This window comes from Nelusetta ayraudi, unplaced genomic scaffold (genome assembly GCF_046127955.1).
Source record: "Nelusetta ayraudi isolate G7.1 ecotype Tasmania unplaced genomic scaffold, CSIRO-AGI_Nayr_v1 ptg000026l, whole genome shotgun sequence".
Classification (NCBI taxonomy): Eukaryota; Metazoa; Chordata; class Actinopteri; order Tetraodontiformes; family Monacanthidae; genus Nelusetta; species Nelusetta ayraudi.
This window is the reverse complement of record NW_027466076.1, coordinates 10572691-10596276: the sequence shown is the minus strand read 5'-3', so window position 1 is coordinate 10596276 and position 23586 is coordinate 10572691. Positions and strand designations below refer to the sequence as shown.

Below are 23586 nucleotides of genomic sequence, written 5' to 3'. Positions count from 1 at the left end.
TTAGTTACATAATAGTTTTTGTTGTTATCATTGTTGAATTTAAATAGGACAATTTTGTTTTTGTTCAAGTCTTTCAGTGAGCTCTGGCCTCTCTGCAGTCATGACGAAAGAGGAAATGGAACTTAAAAATGGGTGGCTATCGGTCCTCTTACATGAACCCGTTCCTAGGTCTTCTCGTTATGTAACAAGTGATACCCCCTTTGCAATGTATAACATGCACGTCGCTGCTAGAATGTCCCTGAGAAAGTAGGGCAATCCTAAGGGAACATCGATATGAGCTGTCCTTCAGACTTTTATCCCACAATGTTTGTGTTTGTTGCGTAGGTAAAAAAGGTTCACTTATGTAACAGGCAGTAAAGTTTACAGCATTCAATTTTACTGTATATTGTCAGGCATACAGACTTTAATGTTTGAAGACAATGAGCTGTTCATTGTCTCTCAGCATTGTATGAATTGTTTATCTTATCTACAGGTCATTCACAAGATCCAAAAGTAAGGTTTTTAGATTGTATTTTCATGACACAATTGTCACAAATCTGTATTAATAAAAGTGTTTTTTGAAGTTACAGATTTGATTTTGGTTTGAATCCTTGTAGCTTTTGGAAATCAGAGGTGACAACAAGTCACTGCCTCCTTAAGATGCAAAATAACTGACAATGCATTGGAGACTCAGACAGATTTACTTCTGATTAAGTACATTGACCAAAATAAGTCTAATATTTACCTCCTGGGCTTTAACAAAATTGAGTTTTAAAGTACAAAATGCCCTGGTTTCTGTACTGACAGCGGCCATTGACCTGTCATTTTTGTTTTGGTAGCAGAGCAATCCTGTGACATAAATGTTACTAAGGTCGCAGGTTAAAATGGACTATTTCTTGTAGGATTATTTTAATGCTGTGATATGGACAATCAATGAATAGTCAGTCTTGAACGTAATTTTGAAGACCTTTACACATTACCTACAGACATAACAAAACAATAGTAATTATCGCAGCCTGTAAAATACAAACTATTGCCATGAACCTATTTATTTTCTTTTAATGGAACTGAAATATAGCAGATTATAGAAGATTGACGGATTGAGAGTAGATTTCTCAAATGTCATTTTAAATATTCTATCATATGTTTCAAAATTATTAAATCAATTGAATAAAAAGAAATCATTTCATATCCAAATGAAATAAAACAAAATTGACGAGTCTTCTTTGCGCATTCATTCCTCCAGGTGGCGCCAAAATCCTTAATCTGCGTCCCGACCAAATGCGAGACAGCAAGTGAAAGCTGCGATCCGGAAGCGCCTTTATATGGAAGCGTAGAACGATAATGCTTCGAATTGCAGGGGGGGAGAAACTTTTTTCCCCAAACAACACTGTATTATTTGAAAACCATCCTTCCTTTTCTTTCTTTTATTAATTAGATTTAAAATAAAAATCAATGTGCTTTCACGGCAATTTGCTTTTCTTTCCTTTTCATTTTCTGCATAAAAACACTGCATTTTGTCTATTTACTAGCCATGAATAGAAATCCTCTTGAAATCCCAGCCGATCGGGAGCCGGTTTCACCAAGTTAAAAAAAAAAAAAGAAAGAAAAAAAAGTGAGGGCAGAAACACTTTCCCTTCTCCTCCTCGCCACACGGCAGCAGGGCGGAGAAAGGGAGGAGAAAGGGAGGTGGAGGAGGAGGGTCCAACGATCTGACGCAGTGTGAGCGGCTGCTGCCTGCCACACTACTGCTGCTTTGCTGGGCTGCTCCCAGGAAGAGAATCGCTGGGCCCGGCAGGATCGCGCAGAGATCGTTCGCCGCGAGGGAGATCCACGAGTACGGCATGCTGGGGCCATGAGCACCGCGGCGAGGATGGGCACGCAGCCCCGGACCTTGGATCTCGGATCGCACCCGGACTTGCGACCGCGTCGGTTTGTTTTCATTGTGTGCTGAGTGGCGCAGGAGAAAAGGATGCCTCCGCTGCCGCACGCGCTCCTCCCGCCCGTGTCGAACGGATCGATCGTTTCCCGACACCGACTGCCGTTTCTCTCCTTTGTGACGGGAGTTGTTGTTGTTGTTGCTGTTATTGGAGCGCGCTGATTACCGGGGAAAGACGTCCACCATGCCGTAGCAATGAAAACTCTCAATGAAAATAAGGAGGAGAAGGAGAAGGAGGAGGAGGAGGAGGGGTCCGGCTGGAACGCCATGGAGGACAAGGAGAACAATCTGAAAACGGCCAGGTTGTGGAGGGATGCCGCCCTCCGCTCCAGGAAGCTGCGGAGCAACCTGCGCCAGCTCACCCTGTGCTCCAAAGACAACCAGATCGTACTGCCGGAGGATGTAGCCGACATAGAGGTGCTCAATTTAGGCAACAACGCGCTGCTGGAGCTACCAGAGGGGCTGGGATCCACCCTCAACAACCTGCGCATCCTTGTTCTCCGCAGGAACAAGTTCACGTCCATCCCCCGCGGGGTGTTTGAGCTGGGCCAGCTGGAGGAGCTCGACATGAGCCACAACTCTCTGAGAAACTTCTCAGAAGGTGTGGGTCAGCTCAAAGGACTAAAGAAGCTGTGCATCAGCCACAATAAAATTCAGAATCTGCCGGCTCAGATTGGTGCACTTCAGCTTTTAGAGGAACTTGACATTAGTTTCAATGACCTGCACGAGTTTCCCAGATCTTTCTCCACGCTCTCCAAATTGAGGACCCTGGATACAGATCACAATAAGCTAAATAGGTTTCCCCCTGAAATCTTGGACCTCGACGAGCTCGAAGAGCTTGACTGCTCCGGGAACAAGTTTGAGACCTTACCTGCTGACATCATGAAGTTGCGATCTGTCAAAATCTTCTGGCTAAGTAGTCTTCACATGTCTGCTTTACCTGACACATTCTGTCACCTGCACAACCTTGAGAGCCTAATGCTGGATGGAAACAACCTGAAAGCGCTGCCTGGTGGTTTTGGTAATCTACAACGACTCAAAATGATCAATGTTTCTTCTAACAATTTTGAGAACTTTCCCCAAGATATTTTAAACATAACTGCATTGGAGGAACTTTACCTGAGCCGGAATAAACTGACTCACATCCCCAAGGAAATAGTGCAGCTTGTGAAGCTAGTCAACCTTTGGTTAGACAATAACAATATCACCTATCTTCCAGATTCTATCGTCGATCTGGAGAAGTTGGAAGAACTTGTTTTACAGGGTAACCAAATAGCCATACTCCCAGATCATTTTGGAAAGCTGTCCAAAGTAAATATTTGGAAGGTGAAGGATAATCCTCTCATTCAACCTCCTTATGAGGTGTGTATGAAGGGTATCCCGTACATTGCAGCCTATCAGAAGGAACTGGCACATTCGCAGCATGCAGTGAAACCAAGGCTGAAATTGGTCCTGATGGGGACGAAAAATGCTGGAAAAACCTGTCTTAAGAAGAGCATCGTTGGCTTGCTTCAGGATGTTGATGGAACGCAAGGAAACAAAGGAATAGAAGTCACTAACTGGGTCGCAGATGCTGACCGCTCTCTTACATTTCTAGTGTATGATCTGTCAGGGAAGCAAAACTATGACCTCATCAAACCTTTTTTTCTCACTGCTGGTGCTTTCTACATTCTTGTTGTGAATCTCAAAGCTTATTTGCCCAGGAACTTTTATGCCCACATTGGGTATTTCCTCCACCTACTCAATGCCAAAGTACCCCACGCTGTTGTTTGTTTGGTGGGCACACATGCAGACCTGTGTGCCGAAGTGGAGTTGGAGGAGAAGATTCTGGACATCCACAAGCAGATAGGTTTGCAGGAGAAGAGGGACATCCAGAGTCTCGAGACTTTGACTTTGCAGGTTGATCAGTCATTAGAGCAGGGTTACGATGTTCGTTCCTCAAGTCCTCACGTTCTTTTCTACGGTGTCTCTGACAAGAACCTGAGGCGGAAGAAATCCCAGCTACAGTATATGCTGAATCACCGGCTCCAGATCCTGTCTCCAGTGCTTTGTGTCAGCTGCACAAAGACCCAGAGAAACATTCAGAGACTGAGGGAGAAGCTTATGTCTGTGGCAGAGCACAGGGAGATCTTTTCCAATCTCCACCGTGTTCTGCCAAAGTCCTGGCAGATGCTGGAAGAGTTGCACTTAAAGCCCAAGGAACTGTGGCTCTCGTGGTGGGACTCGGCTCGACTGGGCCTTCAAGCAGGGCTCACAGAGGACCGACTGCAGAGCGCTTTGTCCTACCTACATGAGAGTGGGAAGCTGCTCTACTTTGAAGACAGCCCCACCCTAAAGGACTATGTTTTTCACAATCTTCCACGGTTCATTGCAATTCTCAATGTCTTCTTTCAGAGAGATGAGTCAACACTGCTGGACAGGCTCCTCTCTGAGGGTGAGAGGGGGGACAAGGGGAGGGTGAGTCTGATAATAGAGGACGAGAAAGGAGACAACCTCAGGGTGACCCATCTGCAGCATCATGTGGAGGGCTTTCTCCAACAAGGCATTTTGCCCTCCAACGTAATACGCCTGCTCCTCAGGCCGCTTATCCAGACCCAACAGGACCTCCATCTCATCATGGAGCTTCTAGAGAAGATGGGAATTTGCTACTGTACCAGTAAGCCCCGCAGCAAGCCTCTGAACGGAGCCACAGCCTGGTACAAGTTCCCCAGCTATGTCAGCAGCGAGGAGCCCTGGGTTGAGGCCTCTGGAAGCGGGACTTCTACACCTCTGAGTCACTTTTTCTCTGTTGAGCAGTTGCACATTCAGTACAGCTTCCCCTTCCTGTTTCCTCCTGGACTTTTTGCGCGTTTCAGCGTGCAGATAAACAGCCACGTGGTTCAGAGGTCGGACAGCAGGCATCAGATCTTTGCCTATCGAGGTAAAGTTCCCGTGGTGATAACCCACAGGTCTCCCAAAGGGAAGCTTCAGGTAGAGACACTGTCTATAGCCAGCCACGCCTCACTGCCTAACATCTGGACTGCATGGCAGGCCATCACTCCACTGGTGGAGGAGCTGAATGTACTTCTGCAAGAGTGGCCTGGCCTTCACTATTCTGTACATATCCTCTGTTCCAAGTGCCTCAAAAGAGGGTCATCCAACCCACACATTTTTCCAGGTAAATAACCTTCCATTCATTTACTCCTCTTATTTAAAACTGCAGTTACTTCTCTGCGGCACCCTATATGCAACAAAATTGATTACCACAACCAAAAAGCATGTTTTTATTTTTATTTTACTCTTGCTCAAAAAAATATGTTCTTGATAGAAATACATAACTGATTAGTCCAAATACCTCCATTGTTGTTGTCATTGTTGATCATTCACACAGTTATTTTTTACTTTTGTGTTTCTGACCTGCGTTTCATTACTGACCAATGGCTTATTTTGAATCAACATCTATCAATGTATTTTTGCTTTGCAATAGAGTTGAACTCGGAGAGGTTTGCAGTTTCACCGTGCTTTGTGTGTGTGCGTTAGATGAGGATATGAGTTCTCGTGTGTGAGCGTTTTCTCAGAGGCCCAGGGATGTTGGTGGATGTTGAACAAAGGACACGCCTGCCAGTTTTAGGTTAGACGGTGGGTGTATCGGGCCAGAGATAATCCTGATGCGGTGATGGATTAGGCCATCATGGCAGTTTGACCCGCTTTTGCTGTGCATCTCAGACTAGGATAAGATAATAGAGAAGTTCTGTGCTCATATCTCAGTAGTGAATTTTTTTTATAATGACACGTTTGGGTTTGCATTCGGGATGATGTCATCCTCTTGTTTGCGCTGCTTCTGTGTGAGCCTGATTTTGTTACATGCTAGCGTTTCCTAAGGAAGCAGTGCAAGTTGACCTATGCCTGGTTTTGTAAAAAACAAATGCAGATATGTAAAATACTCATTTGTATTTATTTCAATACTATAGCAAAGTATTTAAAATGTGACATAACTTGTCTTTCTTGACTTGTAATGCATTTCTGTTCAAAAAGAGCGAAATCCACCTTTGTTTGACAAGTCACATCTTGTTAGGTTAACCCTACAAAAGCTGAAGCACAAAATCAACAAGAGTCATACTTTGGGTTGTAGGCCATTCACTGTCTCTTAGCTGTGGCTTAGCAACAAACTAAAACTGCAGGAAATTCTCTGAGTGCACGGATGTGGGTTTTCTGTTTGCTTTGCTTTGTCTGGAACAGATCAGGTCAAACACATTTTTAACACTAAACTGTGCTAACCAGGGCTTGATTTAACATGTTCTTAAATGGGTTAATATTTTAGCATTTAAGCGTCGTACCCCAAAGAAACAAGGTATTTCATAACATTATATGCACTTGCACGCATTTCACAGTACGTTTGGTGACAGACAGTACTCACATTACTTTCATTTGGTCGCTGTTGGTAAGTTTAAAGGTTCAAAAAGAATTTATTGGTTGTGCTGAGGCCACTAACTCTTGTTATGTAATTCCACTTTAACAAGCAGTGCACAGCAGCAAGTTTTGGGTTGTGGGCACAGTTTAATTTCTAGGATCTCAAGGATTTGCAGATGCAGTGGTAAGTAGGGTGTTATGTTGAGACCAACAAAATGAGGCATGCAGAAGGTGGTTTTCCATGTGCTGAGCATTTTAGAGCTAAAGCAAGTATGCATTTAGAAGATTCACATTCAGTTGACAGATGGAGAGGAAAAGGGCCTGTGTGTGTATATGTGCCTTTTATAATTAGTTCTGAAGAATAAGCAACACACAAAAAGTTGAGTGGTGTTGCCTGAACCGCGACCTGATGACTGCCTTCGGTGTTATTTCTGAGTAGATAGCAGCTGTGGGGTTTAATGAATCAATTTATAGCTGAGGTCATCCCTTCAACCTGATAGGCGTTTGAACCAGAGTGAGAGAAAGACATTCCTCACACAATGCTCCTTCTGCTTGGGCAGTCAACCAGAGGAGGGAAATGTTTGAGGGCTCCTCCTGTGGGTGCTAAAAACTCAAAAACAGCCGTGCTTTATATATCTCACAGTATATGAGCCTTAGAATTTCCTCATTGGGTCACATGACAAGTTGTATTGTATCTCAATCCAAAGTTTATGTTGTTGTGTTGTAGTTTTGTGGAGAGGGTGGATTCAGGTGAGGCTGTTGTGAGTTGTTGAAAGTTAGACTGTCAGCAGTGGCAACATGCAGGACATAGTCATGTAGTTGCAACTTTCCCAATGTGATTTACTTAAAGCCAGAAAAGAGCATCACAGTTAAACCCCTTTCCCACTGGCCAAAAAAAACCTAATGTAGACCCGCTAAGAATCAGCATTTGGCGGCAGTGGGAAAGGCTCACCGACACGCGCCGCAACGCGTCAAACAACCAGGCAAGCCACCCAGGTTGAAATCAGCTACCGGCCGCGGAGTTGCGCGTCGCTTCAAGTCTGGCATGAACGACACCATCGTTCCGCGAATAGCTGCAGATTCGGCATTCAAAATTGCCCAACCGCAAAGAGCACTGGCCACCGCCGGATTCACTTCCATGTTGCTCTTCATTGTTCACTTCCCTGAATTCTGCCGCACTTCCTCTATGCGATCTCAGCGCAACGTCAGCAGACACGCAGCGGTAAAAGTGAAGGCTATGCAGCTTGCCAGCAGGGGTCAGACCCCGCTGGTCTTGGTCAGTGGGAAGGGGGCCAAAATGCGACTGATAGAGAGTCGACCCGCGTTCAAAAAACTCAGTGTCAAACCCCCTAATTTCAGTGGGAAAGTGACTCTAGACACAAACACGCATACATGCTCTTACACAAATAGGACTCCTCTCAGCGAAAAAATCCGCTGTTGCTCTTTTCGACCTGTCCTACAAACTGCTACATTATTAAGAACCATCTTTAATCGTGACATCTTCTTCGTTTTCAAATGCACGAGGAGTGTGAAATAACAAGGTCGAGCTTGGAATCTTTATTAAATATTTAAACATATTGATCATAATCACATGTGACAATAACCAAAGGTTCTTTTTCATACAACCACATTCTTTTCCATTATGTCGTACCAGCAACCTAATTGGAATTTCTAACTTTTTTTTTAAACTTTTGTATTTGGTCATTGTTTATCCTATCAAAGTTATAAATAAACACATTTCTCCTTAAATGAGTTCATTTTAGTACATTACCATTTAAAATCCAGAAGTTTCTACATCTCTTTCCCTGTCTTTGTTGGTATGTTACCATCTGGTGCGCACTCACACATGCAGGAGCACACACACACACACACACACACACACACACACACACACACACACACACACACACACACCTTTGCAAAGTGCAGCATTGTAGCCTTTTATGGCAAAGATCTTTTGTCTGCTGCCTGTTGATGCAGAGTTTGATTCCAGAGGCGAACAGACTAAACACAGGTTGTCCCACGTGGAGGTTTGAGATTCTTTCACTAAAACTCTGCCGTTTCCTTGTTATTTCTTGTCTAGTCCTGCTCTTGTGTACGTTTGTGTGTTTCTCAGTCCAACAGTCAATGGCAAATTCTTTCCTGCAGCTGTAGAAGGAGTGGGGTCAGCTAAAAACTAAACAGACACCAAAATAGATCGGAACATTACAGAGTAGCGAGACTCCACTGCGGTCGAGACATCAGGATCTCCGATTGGAATCCTGATACAGCCGCAGCACATCAGTTTGTTCAGAGTTTCTTTCAGATGTTTTCAAGGAAGTTTCAGGAAGTGAATAACTCTGAGGTGATTTGTTAACTTTGTGTGATTCTCCACGCTTTTTGACGCGTTGTGTGTGAAATTTCTGTGCCCCAAGTATTTAAAAGCTAATAAGTCAAGATTTTTATAGGAGCCCTGTTATGATTTAAAAAAAAAAAATACTATATCAGCTGTTCAACTTGTCTTTTTGAGTTACTACCATTACAATAAAAGACAATGGGCCCATTTCTTGATAGGCTGGCTTCCTCCATGTTGCTGTGTAGAAACTGAGTACAAACTTTTGCTCCACTTTCTACGTCACAAGTCGAGCTGATTATCACAGCAACACCTCTGAAGATTTACTAGCTGTCACTGCATGACAGCTAGTAGCCATCTCCATAGCGAGTGATTGGCTACTAGCCACAGCCACTCACTGAGCTTACAGTGAGTGGCTGACCAATCACAACTGAGTGGGCTGTTCCAAGGTGGTGCCATGGATAGAGCAGGTGGGGGAGGGGGGAAGACTGAGCAAGTCAAGTTCTTGTTTTGCAAGGCCTGTAAGCCTCTTTTTTTTTTTGACCAAGTTGGCCAAAAGTAATCAATTATATCCGGAAATAGCCAGAATGGGGCCCCTTTAAAATCTGTTGAATTCCTCGATTATGTTTCACTCTGCCGTGAGTGAATATGAGTCTCGGGGTTGGGGGTAGGTCAAGTGTTTAGCATGCAGAGGACGTCTCCTGTGTTACTTTCACTCTTGTGGTGGATTCTGTCTCTCAGTTGTGACTCCCTGCTGCTCCTTCTAATCCAGTTTATGGATCAGTTGGGATTAAAGTGAGCCGAGGGTCCAGTAGATGAAGGGGCGAGGCAGAGCTGATTTAACTCACACTGAAAGAAGACAAACACAGGAGCAGACTCGTCCATCATCCCACGGCGACGTCACAGATCTGCGTGCAGGTTTTAGCTGCAGGCTTTACTCCGCCACTCTGTCCGCATGCACGCGGCCCGAGCGTTAAACCTAAGCCAGTTGTGACACGCTGAGGCTTCAGTGGGAACAAGAAAATTAAAATGTAATTCATAGAGATTGACAGAGATTTATATCTGATGATTGGATGAGATACAAACAAGTAAGATAATCTTTTGCTGGAATTGAGTGAAGTTCTTTAATTTATGGCAAATATAAGGTGCTAAAAAGATGATGAGCTTCTTTGCAGAATGAGTGCAAATACAAAAGCTTTCACCTCCAGATAGCTCCAAGCCAAAATTGGGTCTCAGTTTACAGCTGCATTTGTTTTTGATGAGAATGAGTTCAAGTGTTTTGTTGGGACCCGTTGAAAATAAAGCCTGCATCTATCTCGGGGGAGGTTTTTGTGAACAAAAAGAAACCCGTTGTCTATTCAGCAGTCATTTCACACAGTTCCCATGAGATGCGGGCCATGGCACCAGATGTCCATCTCGATAACTTGTGATGCACCAACAAAAGCAATGAAATCACCCGAGCTGGAAAGGGATTATTTGCGGCCCTGCGCCTGCATTTCAGTGGAAAACTTCCTGCCGTCTTGTTTTGTTTCCTTCAGCCCATGGCTGGGGAGGGAAACGAGATATCAGATTGAGTGTGTGAACCAGGAGGCGAGCGCGTGGTTGCAGACATAAAGGGTCCTTCTGTTTTCACGCTGAGAGACGGTCTCTGCAGAAAACAGCTGATCTGCTTTCTGAGAGGAATTCCGACACACCCACACGCACACAGGCACGCACACACACACATCGTTGAGGACTTCATCCCATCCATCTTGTGATCATAAAGAACAAAAACACAAACAACACAAAACAGCCACTTTTTTATTTTCATTCAGTGCATCATTACCAATAGCAGACAGCGTGAAGTTGCGTGAATTGTGGCCACTGACTGCTTAAACCCTCTTGATGACTACGTGACCTTTAAAGAAACACTGACTTGTTGCAACAAGGCATAACGTCTGATGCCAACAATTCCATTCCTCGAGCAAATTGCCAAGCATCATTTGCGCATATTTTTCTAGTGTGTCCGGGAGGTGGCTTGTCTTCCAGTCACGATAAGGTTGTGATGAAACGCATAGCTGATTCAAATTGCAGGTGACAGAAGGTGCCACAGTCACCAGTGGATGATTGATTTCTTCCATAGTTCCAACCATAGTCCCAGGCATTGGGGAACATCAGGTGTAGTGATATCCTCGTCCATTTTTTGCCATTGTTCTTTTGTTTGCAACTGTTTGTGCCACCTGTGCGAACAGGTGAGAAGAGAAATCAGTAATTTTCCTACTTCGTCACGACTGAGGAAACTCAGTACAACGGGATCGTAGAGAGCAAAAGCACAGCAAAGTACGACAAAATGTCGTGAAACGTGTAAAATGCCCTTGGGGAATAACAAAGAGCTGAGAAGAAAAATATTCTGCTCCACTATTCCAGTTGTAACAACAGAAGTTGGAAAACACAGTCCTGACTGGAAGTCGTCCCAATGCTGCGCAGATTTTTGTCTGGATCTGACCATTCTGATTGAGGACCAGCCTGGTACTAACCAACTTGGCAGAGATGGGTGCTAAACCCATCCGTGCTTGTATCAAACAGTCTTTATAGTTTTTATGTTGGAAGCCAGCACAGTTTCAAGCTAAGGCGCAAAGTTTGTGCCCTTTGTTTCTATGGTTACAACATGTCGCACTGGCGCGCTGCCCCATGTACCTTGTAAGTCAAGGCTTGGAAAGGTGATGCTATATATTGACAATCCAGTAGGCAGCTTTAACTTTGAGCAGCGAGAAGCAAATGTGACTTCATTTCTTCTTAAATCCTTGGCCGAAGGGGATCCAAACTCGAAAACGACTTTCAAAAACACTTGTTTACGTTTGTTCCCAGCACATTCCAACCTGTCACATGCAGCTTGCGTGCCCTCCCACTGACGCTGACACAACTCAACACAAACGCAACAAGGCCTTTCATCATCAAGCCGACGAGTAGGCGGTGGCCAGAAAAAGAAACGCAAAGATCTACTCTGTCACTGATGAGACAGGTGACGAGACGGCCGTTGGTTGACGGTGTGTGCGACTGTGTTTTGTCGAGTTCGCTGCCCCGAGTTAATGTATTTACCCGAGCGAAGTGTGTTGGTGAGTAATCTGATAGAGAGGATGGAAATCCTGTTACATCACACCGGGCTAAGCCTGTAAGTGTGTGTGTGTGTGTGTGTGTGTTTGCAGGGTGGGGTGGGGGGGGGGAGTGTACTGCGATAGGTCAGGTACGCTGAGACTGGAGATTCCTGAATGTTACCTGAGCTGTGATGTCACGTGGATGTGAGCGTATGGGCAGCTCCCTTCTGTCTATGTGAGCAAGAAATCCCGTCCAGCAGTCCCACGGGACCTGGCGTCTAAAAACAACTAACATAAACAGGCTTAAATGTCGTAACCTCGCTGCCCTTTGACAACAATGTCAGCGTGTCCGCTCTGACATGACACCAGGCGAATCTGTACATCCCAATTTGAATTTAGGGCTGGAAATTCATCCGTTGCACTAATTTGACGGTATCGTCCAGTTTAAGTCGGCCGTTTCTTGATTAGCACTTTTACAGCACAATGGGCAAATGCACAAGAGGAAATGGTTACTTGTTTTACTTCATGTGCCCACTGGAAACCAACTTCCAATGGAAACTCACTCAAAATTCCAATAGCCTTTGACGGGATTGCATAACACCACAGTGGGCTCATGTGAACCGAAGGTGCAGCGTTCAAAGTTCAACATCCTATTTAAAGATGATCTATTGATGGAGGCTGGGGGGAGCTAATGTGGCCAGATGCTGAATTTTTTACGGACCAAAACTGGTTAAGTAGGTGATTTCATATCAGTGAAGCCTCTCACTGTACTTAAACAGAAAGTACAGTGTTTTTTTTTGTTCCCTCATAATATCCCTGCAAAGCAGCCTAATACATCCTGTTCAGATTATTATTAACAGATGTGAAATTCCGGCTTTCCAAATATTTGAATATGAGTAGGAAATGCGGCTTATTAACACTGGATATCCTGCGTGCACAAATCAAACCGCCGTCGTTGTCGTCGTTACGAAACAACAGACCATTTACCAAAACACACGTAATCTCCAAAATCTCATTTTGGCACCAGTTTATACACAAACCTTTCATTCCCCCCTCAAACACAAAAATCCCACTAACTCAACAGGCACAAACAAGCACAAAATGCATCCAGCTATTGAAAAACACTTTCTGTTGGTTTCTGGTTGATCTGAGGATGTTGGGGAAACACAGTGACCCTTAAAGACCTATTTCATCCTGGTTTAAAAAAAAAAATGCAGTACTGAATGGACTGTATTATTGCATTTTAATGAAACACTACTAGATTCATTTTTTAATAAACTGAAACCATCCACCAAGTATTTATTTCGTCACACACAAAATTAATAGAAAGATTTCCTCTCTGTTTTTAAAATATAATCTGCACTTGTTCTAAAAAAAAAAAAAAAAACTGAAGCAATATTTCCAGGCTATAGCTGATCCTTGGATTCTGCACAAGCACCTCATCAGCAGTGGCAATCCGCCTTGAGAGCCCACGCTACTTAAATCTCAATAAATCTTTAATATTTGTGGCTGGCTGCCCCTTCTTGCACAGATTAATGCTGTGAAATTCATCAGGCATCTGTGCGAATTAAAAAGGTCCAATTGGTGACTTCTAACGCACCCAGGTAACTTGAACTCGCGATGCCGGGCCACGCGGCCAGTTTTGAGTTATTTTTGGTCGGCTTCCTCTCCGGTGGAAGTAGGCCACACATTCCTGACGATCTCTGGCTTTACAGCTGCTCATCACAGGGGGATTAGGTACTGCGTTGGCTAGACACATACAAGGACTCCCGACCCTGAGCCTGATCCAGAGCAGCAGGTTCTGCTCCATTTCCCACATCCTGTTTTTTTTTTTTCTTCTTTTTTAAATCTCGCCGTAGATCGCAGGACTGTCTTAGGACCCAGTGTCTCAGTGGAGTTGCCCGTTGCTGACGGATTACCCCGAGGGACGGATCAACGTTCGACAATGACACGCCTTCTGTCTTCCTTTACATTAGTGATTTGGCCACAAATCCGAGAGCGCTTGCACCCCAAAGCCCGGTTTGTTTGAGTAATGTGAGCGTAGGTGTCGGTGACCCGAACCCTGGATCCGCTTGAAAGGGCAGCGCGTTTCACCTGCCCTTGATGACTTGAATGGATGCAAATCCGTTGAGCCAAAACAACCAACTCAGCTTTGTCTAATAACTCCTTAAATAATTTGGTGACAAAGGGATGAAAGCAAGCTCCTTCAACCCACCGGTGACATCAACTTTTGGTGAAGCTAACAGTGGGTTCGTGCTTGTTATTTAGCCATGGTAGAGTTGGTATGAAGGCCCAGTGTGTAAAATTTGGCCTCACTTACAATTTTTATATTGTTAAATACTTAACATAATGCCCTATGTACTGTATAGTCACAGTACGGCAGCTGATATGGACGTTTCATGTTAAGGGTGAACGCTCGTGTCCTCAAATAAACCAACAGAGAAGAAGTTTTTCGAATGCCTTGCCATAGTTCTTTGGCAAGGTCGGGAGAGGGAGAGTGAGCCAAAGAAAGCTGCAATCTAAAACTTAACCACTTGATGTCACTGTTTCTTCTCAAAACCTCCAAATATTACTCATTCAGCTGGAAAAACCGGCTTCGTCGTATCGATCGAAAAATACAACATGTGCAGTGTTGGCTCTCTAATGCGTTTGCCAGCTGGGAACATGGCAGTGTCAATGTTTCACAATAGCTCGCTCCCTTTTTCTTGATCGGGCTTCCGTTAGTTTCTTTTGCATTCATCATTTTCCTCGCCAGTGACGCACTGCGTGTCATCACATCTTCCTGTCAGAGAACAGTTTCTGTGCCAGTGCTGCTCGGGCAGTGACTCCCAGACATTGTTGCGAAACGCTCGCTCATCGCTCGAGGGTGTTCTGGGCTGGAGTAAAAAGGGCACGCTAACCAAACTCGTTGCTCTTTTCCCTGAGTCTGTAGCGTGCCCCGGTTTGATCCTCCGTGTTTCAACACATTGGAGTGTTAATCCTCCAGCTGAGCTGATGGCCTCGCGGCAGCTGCTTATGCCCTCTGCCCGTCGCCGAGTTGCTGGCCGCTGCTCGCCACCTGCCGCTCCGGCCGCGCTGCGTTCACCACTGTAACAGCGCATTCAACTCCAACGCCTTCCAATTTCGTAAATGCTCCCCACCTCAGTCACAGCATGAGCACCTACTTTACATTCCTTGCACTATTTTGAGGGGGTGGGAGGGTGCCAGCAGCAGCTCTGATTCATGACTTGGTCTTGTCGGGACTTCCGCAAGGTCAAGCGGCCCATGAGGGAAACGAGGTCGCACATTCGGTTGCAAAAGCTCCTGTCATGCTCATGCTAGACTATCTATATTTTCAGAGATGCTTATAGAGTTTGCGACCTGCAAGGTGAAGGCAGAGAGTTTTTTTTTTGTAATACCCACAAACAATCCCAAAATGTCCACAACAAAAGAAAGAAAGAAAGAAAGACGGAAAGAAAGAAAAAGAAAGAAAGGCGAATATATATTATTGGAACACAATCGTTTGTGTTGATATATTTGTCTTTCTCTAAGTGAAAGACTGCTGGTTTCCCCTTTGATTGTGTGTTATTGGATTTGATTTAGCACTTTCTAAGTACTGATTGATTGATTGATTGATTGACTGAAGTTTCCTCTCACTGGGGAGTTTTTTTTTCCTGCCACTGCCGCCTCGTGCTTGCTTCGGAGTGATCCGTTTGTTTCCGTTTTTGATGATGATAAGCGCTTTGAGACGCATATTAATATTATCTAATCCAGCATTATGCAATCATCCATGGTTCTGATTTGACATTTGTTAATGTCTGTGCTGATCTGGCTGGCTGCTGTGATTTTAATCTTGAACTTTTTTTATTATTTTTTTTAAAGGATGCTTCAGTCTGAAATGGTGGCAAAAGTATTTGCCTTACTTGTCCCAACAGCTCCAACTGTGTGAAGTCTGATCAGGGCTGTTCTGTGATGCTGTTAGCTAACACGTATGGCATGTGTACACCCTAAAGCAGATGTGAAAATGTCAGATGGTATACAGTGCAATAAATGAGATCATTAGATTGATCATCCCCGTAAAAATGACACACACTTATAGATTTTGGAGTGGTGTTGCCTTTGGCAGATGACGCAGTCTTTTTTTTTTTTTGCCCTGATCACTTTTACAGAAAATTCCATTAACTGTAGCCCAGCACACCACGGAAAAAGTGGCCACATAGACAAGAAATGCCACTAATCATCATGCGAGTGTTCCACCGAGTTAGATGAGACTCTGTTTTTTCACTTAGCCCTCCTTCATCTGATTTCACCTCACTTGTGATCCCTTGTCATCCTAACACTCAGTGTGTCCTGGTCAATGTCCTCTGGAGCTTTCCTCTTTCGCCAGGGAGTGAGAACAGCTTTGCACAATAATTATGTTTGCGGCGCTGTCTTTCGTCTTCTTCATCCTCTTCGGGTTTTCAGAGAGACTTTGTCTGCTTTAGATTAAAGAGAGCAAATATTCAACGACTGACCGTGACTGCAGGCTGGTGGAAGACTTGTTCCGCCTGGTAGAATAAACATTATCACAGCAGAGCCGGTTGTTGTTGTTTTATCATTATTATTATTATTATTATTATTATTATATTGATATGCTCTTATGCCTGCTGGCTTACTGGGAATACTGCTACACAAAACAACCATGACCCTGATAAACTGTATTGATCAATCCACACACACTTTGTTGTCTATATGGCTAAAGGTCTATTATTTTAAGGCTCCATTAGTACGGAGCGCCATCATTATCGAACATTTACGTGACGTTTGTCTCTAGCCTTTCTGTGAACGTCTCAGAAAGGAGAGAACTCAGTGTTTAACTCATTTGGCTTGCTCCACTTTTTAGACATTGCTTTGGAAACCAACTCTTTGTGATGCCATAAAGGGCACGGATACCTCTCCCAGGTTGCCACACCCCCTGCCAGGTGTTCATTCTGCCCTATGAGACTGCAGCACGGCCTTGTTTTTGCCCCCTTTCAAGCATGTGGAAGATGCGGCAAAGCGGCAGGAAGCTATAAACAATCTTTTTTTTCAGGAATTTGTAAACAGAGTGCTAAAAATGTATGATCGCATATGTTTTTTGAGATCAGTTTCAAGATGCTGCTCCACTGTAATCTGTGATTCATTTCAAATCTGAAAACATATTTTATGAAATGCAGACACTCATTGTTAAAATGACACGTAAACTTTTCAGCTTTGGTAGACACTTTCAAACAGTGACCCCAAAGTCTGCTCCTACTCCTCCCTACTACTACTGCTAATAATTTACAGACGTGTCATTATTGTTCGCTGACTTGGATACGAGCCAGTGAACATAATGTTGATGTTTTAAACAAGGTATGGCGTTTATTCGGTGATAAGTTAGGTACTGGCCTTCTTGCACCCAAGTGGGTGTCAACAGTGTCGGTCATCCACGATTTGATACCAGTTGTCCACTGGTAGCAATTGTGCACCGAGCATCAGTTTCCAGCAAGAGGCCAATGCAGAAGTTTAAAAAAAAAAAATATTAAGTAAGCCATACCCTACACCAACAAATGAGAGTGTTTACCGAGTTTCATTCAAATGGCTGATTGAAGCAGAAAATAAGTTATTCTGCGTCGCGGCAGAAGAAAAGTCAGCATCAGCATGAACTGACCCCACAAAGGAGCCGCCAAGACCGGCTGGGCCTTCTTTCTGTGCCACTAATAATAATACACTGTTCACAATAGGGCAGGAAGGCGAATGGTATGCGCGAACTGCTCGGGAAGTAGCTTCTGAATGGAGCTCGGCAAGACTCTCACTGATTTCTTCCCCCGGACATCCATCATTCCCCAGTAGGAGTTTCCTGCAGACAGGAAAACGTCTCCTACTCCCACAGAACAGTCTTTTTTTTTGCTCCCCCTTTCAAGGCTGCCATCGAGCCGGCGACAATTAAGGGGCTGGTTTGTCAATGATTAGACTACCTGCTCGTGGTGTTTCAGGAGGCAGAAGGGGCAGCAGCAGGCGCATTCCTGCCTCTTGATGTGGAGGTGTTGCTGGTTGAGTGAGTCGCCGCCGTCACACATAAAGGCGCACTCCTTCCACGCCCCAACTGTTTGTTGAGGAGGAGGAGGAGAAGGAACCACCAAGAGGAGGAGGAAGAGGAGGAGGAGGTGTTGGGCTTTGACCTAATTCGGGACACACAGCTGGATGTAGGAGCTGTCAGCTGCTCCCAGTAATGAAAAACATGCCTTCCTTGACTCTCGAGCGGCGCAGGAAATCTGCAGATCCCTCAAATTCGGTGGAAGCAGACCTCAAGGCTCAAGTGGAAGCCCGTTTTACTCCTGTGCTGTATCCGAGGGTGTGCCCCCCCCCCCCCGAACTTCACCCGCCCTTGGGCGCTCCCACCGCCGTTTGAATTATTCACCCTGCTCTCTAGAAACGGCGCTCAATCAGGGGAAAAACTCCAGATAATCCGGTGCTCTGAGGTCGTTGAAATCATGCAAGTGAAACCACGTGACTGACCTTGAGGCAGCAGGGAAACCACCAGCTGCCAGGGGCACCTGCAGGCAATGTTCAGAGCAGCAAAAAAACATCACATGCTTCTCTATTTCTGGATATACATGTGTGTTTTTTTAGTTCTTGCATGAACCAATGCTTTTTTTTTTCAGGGTTGTGTGTAATGCGTGCATGCATTGCGAATTGATGAATTGGCTGTGTGCAAGAATTGTTGCTCACCAGACATTGCCGTCGGGCAGTGGCAATACAGGATTACAGCAGACAGAAGTGGTCAGAAAGTCACGGGGGTGAACGGGAAACGATCAATACGTCCTAATGGGTTAGAGTGCCACTGATGGCGGGCGATGCCAACGCTGCGCGGTGAACACGGAGTGAGTTTTATTCCATCAGCAGCCAAAGTGCTCTCTCAACCGTCAGTGCAGACAGGCCAGATTTCAGTCAGACTTTTCTGGGCCGATGTGTCGGTAGCCAGACGCTGGACTCCCTGAGCTGCATGAATCTAAGTTGTTCACATTGAAGACCCATAAAGAGACTTTTATGAGGTGGATCTGCGCTCTTACGTTTTCCCAAATGACATCTGCAGTCTGTCTATTTTACACAAGAAGGTGAGCTAGCAGGGCTGAGAGAACCATTCGGACAGGGCTGCTCCCATCTACAGAGCAGTTTGTTTAACATGGGCGAAATGATATGATAAATTATTGAGCTGACTCGATGACTGAAGATGGAAGTGGATGTTACCCCGTCGCTGGTGCTTACGGAAATGCTCCTGAACTATCGGCATCATCAACTAACCATCTTAGCGAAATCTTTCTCAGCAAAATAATCGCAATTCCAGCAAAATGTCCACAAGCATCAACTATTTGTGTTGAACAGCTCCATCCAGTGGACAGATGAGGTTTCGCTGTTGTATAATGGAGCCAAGTAGGAAGTGAGTGTATTTTAGAGCCTGGATGGATGGATGGATAATATATAAAACACAGTCTCAGCCACAGTCAACATCCCTCTAAACGTGTGGGGTCGCACTGCTACCGTGAGACTAATGCCTCTGCGCATTGCTCTCTGCATTGATCCAGATATTATATCCTGTGTCACAATCACGTTGAAGGCCTCATTCCAGCCGCCAGGGCAAATTGTCTGCATCGTCCTGCAGCGGGAGCCGCTTAGCGGTGATTTGTTGTTCCTGGCTCCTGGAGGAGAGTCAGAGGATGAATTCAGTCTGTATGATTTGCTGCAGGTTAAGAAAGGAGGTCAGGCTATAACCCAGATCAGCCCAGATCAGGATGTGTGCCGGGGTATTACTCAGCTTAGATGCCCTGGGAAAACAAGGTATTTGTGTAAATGGAATCCAGGCGCCTGGGAATTATGTTTTTTGTCTTTTGTATTTTTTTGTATTTTTTTTTTTTTTGGAACATTTACCAAATCACATGGAAGAAGCTGATGCGGCGAATCCAAAATGAATGGCACCAAAAGGTGAATTAAGGTGTCTTGCCAATGCGTCTCCAAAATCCAAAATCCAAAAAAGACAGGCAGACTCCATCTGGGAAGCGATAGATCGTGTGTTGTATGTGTTCTCACAGTAGCGCTTCGGTTTCGTGTAGAAGTGCGAAGCTGCTGCTCAGGAGTCTGGCTTGTTTCACAACTTTGGAGGCGGTTCCTTGTCCTCGCTCTGATGGGTGGCTTTTCCCTTCCTGTTTCCTGACGTGGGAGGTGCATAAATCCTGCAGAAGATCCCTCTGTGAGGCTGCTAGATTAAGGCCTTAAGCTGCCGAAGGCCTCATTGTTTTGTAAGGACGACCGGGAGGGGGAAGAAAATAGGCCAGTTGTGTTTGCCCGGACGGGTCTTTGTTGACAGTTGACATTCCGTGTCCACGGACGTCTGTCCGTGTTTTGATGATTTTTCTCGGGAGGAAAAGCAACAGGAAGAGCTGCAGGGGGGAGGGAGGGGGGGCGACTGAGCCTTTGGTTTACGCTCACGTGCTCCGTATTTAATGTTCCATTCATATCTGCGTGGAAAACACAGACTGACCTCCTAAACAGGAGCGTGAGAACAATGCTCAGCTTTGCTCTGGTGTTGAAATGTTTTCGCCTGATGAAGTCAAAACAACAGAAAAAGTCTGCCCACCGTATTGAACATGTTTTGATCCCGTGTGTTCCTGTTCATATTGGTGTGTCAGTAAGGGTGCGCCGTCAGACAGCTGACTCTGTAAACTTCATTTTCACACACACAGTCAGGTACTAAAATTACAGTTTGCGCATTGCAAAACATTGCGGTTTTAATACTCAACCTGCAGGGAGTGGGACAGGAAAAACAGCCTGGAAATGTGAGACCAGGGTTTAATGACTGGGGCTGACCTCTGATCTGTTTCTTAAACTGTGTGAGGTAGCTCCCCCTGCTGGATGTTTTGGCTTCGCAGCGAGTTGGTGCCTGTGCTTTCCGGCTGTGATTTTGGTCAAGTTTAAATGTAAGGGAAGAATCAGTAAAAGATTTGGTGCCTTGAGGGAGGAGTCTAGAAAAATATTTCCCGCTGAAAAATTTGAGACAGTCAAGTGAACAACGCGCACACAGCACAGTGTAAAGTCACAGAAAAAAGGGATTCAAATGGACACAGTACCCACGCAGGTCTGACGTGACAATAAGGAAACTGTTGTGCTGAATGTGTTTGCATCATTGTCATTTGTGGCCCTGCATTTTTGTCTTGCAGGTGAACTGCTGAGCCAGCCGCGGCCGGAGGGCCTGACCGAGATCATCTGTCCAAAGAACGGCTCGGAGCGCGTCAACGTGGCCCTGGTTTATCCCCCGAAGCCCACCGTCGTCAGCCCATGTCCCAAATGATTCCGAGGGGCCCGAGGCCAGCGTGTCTCCCTCCGTCACCGGAGCCCCCACTTCCACCTCAGTGTTTCCCGACTGCCAGTCTGCTTCGCCCCGCCCCGCCCCGGCTCACCTCACACTCAACCATTACACCCTGAAGCTGACGACGGCACGAGTTCTTCACACGTACGTCTCTGGTTTACGCCATCTTGCAGCTTATTTTTTGAGTGCGATCAAAATGTTTTCAACCTGAATGTTTTGTCGCCAAACAAAGACTGCAAATGCACATGTATGGATTTGTTTTACGAGACAACAAAATAAGTAATTGATAATAAGAACAAAAATTATTATTATTATAATTAGAGCAGGTCTGCGCTGGGGCTCAGTCCCGAATAATAATTTTACTAAATCTTACGAGGGGTATTACAATTTTTGTAATACCCCCTTATAGCCACTAGGGGCTGTAGTGGATGGATTTGTAAAGATTTTGTGTGTTGCTGCTGCAATTTTGTTTTCATAACATTTAACAGTTGCACACATGGAAAAGCAACATGTATATGGACGTTCACAGCATCTAAAATGTAATCAACTGGCACACTAGTGCCCCTAGTGGTAAATATATGCATGTTACTGAAAAGTCCAATCTGTTTAAAAATGAAAAAAACAAAAATTTAAATAGTTACTGCCCTGTAATGCAGATAGCTAAAAAAAAAATAATTAAAAATAAAAGGCAAGTGGATGAGCAGATGCGTGTGTTTGTCTTGTCTGTCCTTTTTTTGTGATTTACTCCTGTTATATAATTATACAGTGAGTGTTCACTGACTTTCTTCTCTGTTCCAGGTCAGCTGACGCTTCACTTCACGTTGAAACTGAGCAGTAATTCCGGATCCCGAAGTGCACAGGCCTCCCGTCGCTGACCCACCATGCCGATTAATCATCCTGTGGACTGAAGTCTCCTGCCCCGTTTTTTCAAACACGCGTCAAGGCTTCGGGAACTCGTGAACGTGGGCTCAGCTCCTGCCAAGTCTCACCTCTTCGATCACACCTTAAATCGTTTCGCAATACCTTTGAATGTTTGACTGTAGCTCTTTATACAAAGTTCACCCTGAACTTGGGACAGTACAGAAAGACACGTTCCAGTGCAGCAAGGACAAACTGCAGCTATTGCCACATCTGCACTTTTCTCTTTACATTTCACTGAGTCTGAAATACACTGTGTCTGTTGTTGTTTCAGCTGTTGTGCTGGTTTTTCAAATGCAGTTTGACTTAAAATGCTTGTCGAGGAAACAGGAAGTGAAGCCCAGTCAGCTGAGGTTACAATAAAGGCTTTAAAGACTGTATGTTTTGCAAAATATCTCGTGAAACTATGCGTTTAATTGATCAAACAAAACAGTACGTCTTGATTGTAGACTTTAAGAACTAATATTATGCCAACTGACCACAAGTCCTACTTCCTGTTGTTGGTTTACTGCTGTTTAACGTCACCAATATGTGAGATGACTGCTAACTTTTGCTTCACTTTCAACCCACTATATTAAGATTTTGCTGTGGGAAGCAAATCAAATGCTACGTCATGCAACCCAGGCTCCATCACACATGGCATTGCGAAACCGCAAGAGTGCCAGTTTTGAGCGCCTCTTGTAGTCATGACCATGGAATCATATAACAGACGATCTTTTATGCCAAGGATGAGAGTTCAGTGGGAGTTTGTACAGATATGTATCTACGCTGTCCCTCTCTGGTGTGTGAAACTTGCCGAGTAAAGTTTTAAACTGTACATACGGATATATGAGAGATGAAGTTTAGCGACTGATTTGGGTCTTTGTTCACTTGACTTTCCGATTGTGTTCCACCCTTTTAAGAAAATACTGATCTGTGTTGTGGGATATGTTTTTTTTTGTGATGTAAATAATATCTTTATTTTTGTATGTCAACCCTTTGGAGCTTTGACTTTATTTACAGTGCAATGTTGTGCATGGTTCACCGGGAGAGTGCACACAGGGTTTTTATATGTAGCTGGATTCAACGTGTCACAATAAAAAAAACATGAAATACCAAATAAACCAGTAACTGGCTTTCGTACCACTCTACCTGGTATTGTTTTATTTGAACATTACAGCTTATTTACTCCATCAATATCTACAGGGTTTTTTTTTGTGTATCTGCTCTCATTTAACCTTAGCACAAACCAGAGGAGAAGGTTTGCTTCTTTTTCAGGGTTGCTTTCTGGCTTATTTTGAAGTTACTGCTACTACTACTATGACTACTTCTACTACTACTACTACTACTACTAATAATAATAATAATAATAGGAATTGCCATTATTGCAGATGTTGCAAGAAAAATAAAAAGCTGTAGGTAGAAAATGTGTAAGTATGACACATTAAACTGGAGTACATACAATTATGTTGTTTGCTATGTTGTATGTTGTTTATGTATGAGCAACTGATAAAAAGCCAGCTAAAAAACTGAGCCTATAAACAATAATAAGGTGCATGGAGTCTGTATTAGCACAGCTGCTACTACTGCTACTACAACTACTACTCAACTCAACTTTATTGTCAAACATGGC

At 44.5% G+C, this 23586-nt stretch overlaps 1 protein-coding gene across 1 annotated transcript; it reads left to right on the top strand.

Moving 5' to 3' along the window:
• Positions 1 to 1694: 1694 nt before the first annotated feature.
• Positions 1695 to 23104, top strand: mfhas1 (multifunctional ROCO family signaling regulator 1). Its single transcript, XM_076029821.1, has 3 exons — positions 1695 to 5075; positions 20908 to 21200; positions 21855 to 23104. Exons 1-2 carry the CDS (start codon positions 2114 to 2116, stop codon positions 21036 to 21038), a joined length of 3093 nt encoding a protein of 1030 aa, XP_075885936.1. The 5' UTR covers positions 1695 to 2113; the 3' UTR covers positions 21039 to 21200; positions 21855 to 23104.
• Positions 23105 to 23586: the final 482 nt, after the last annotated feature.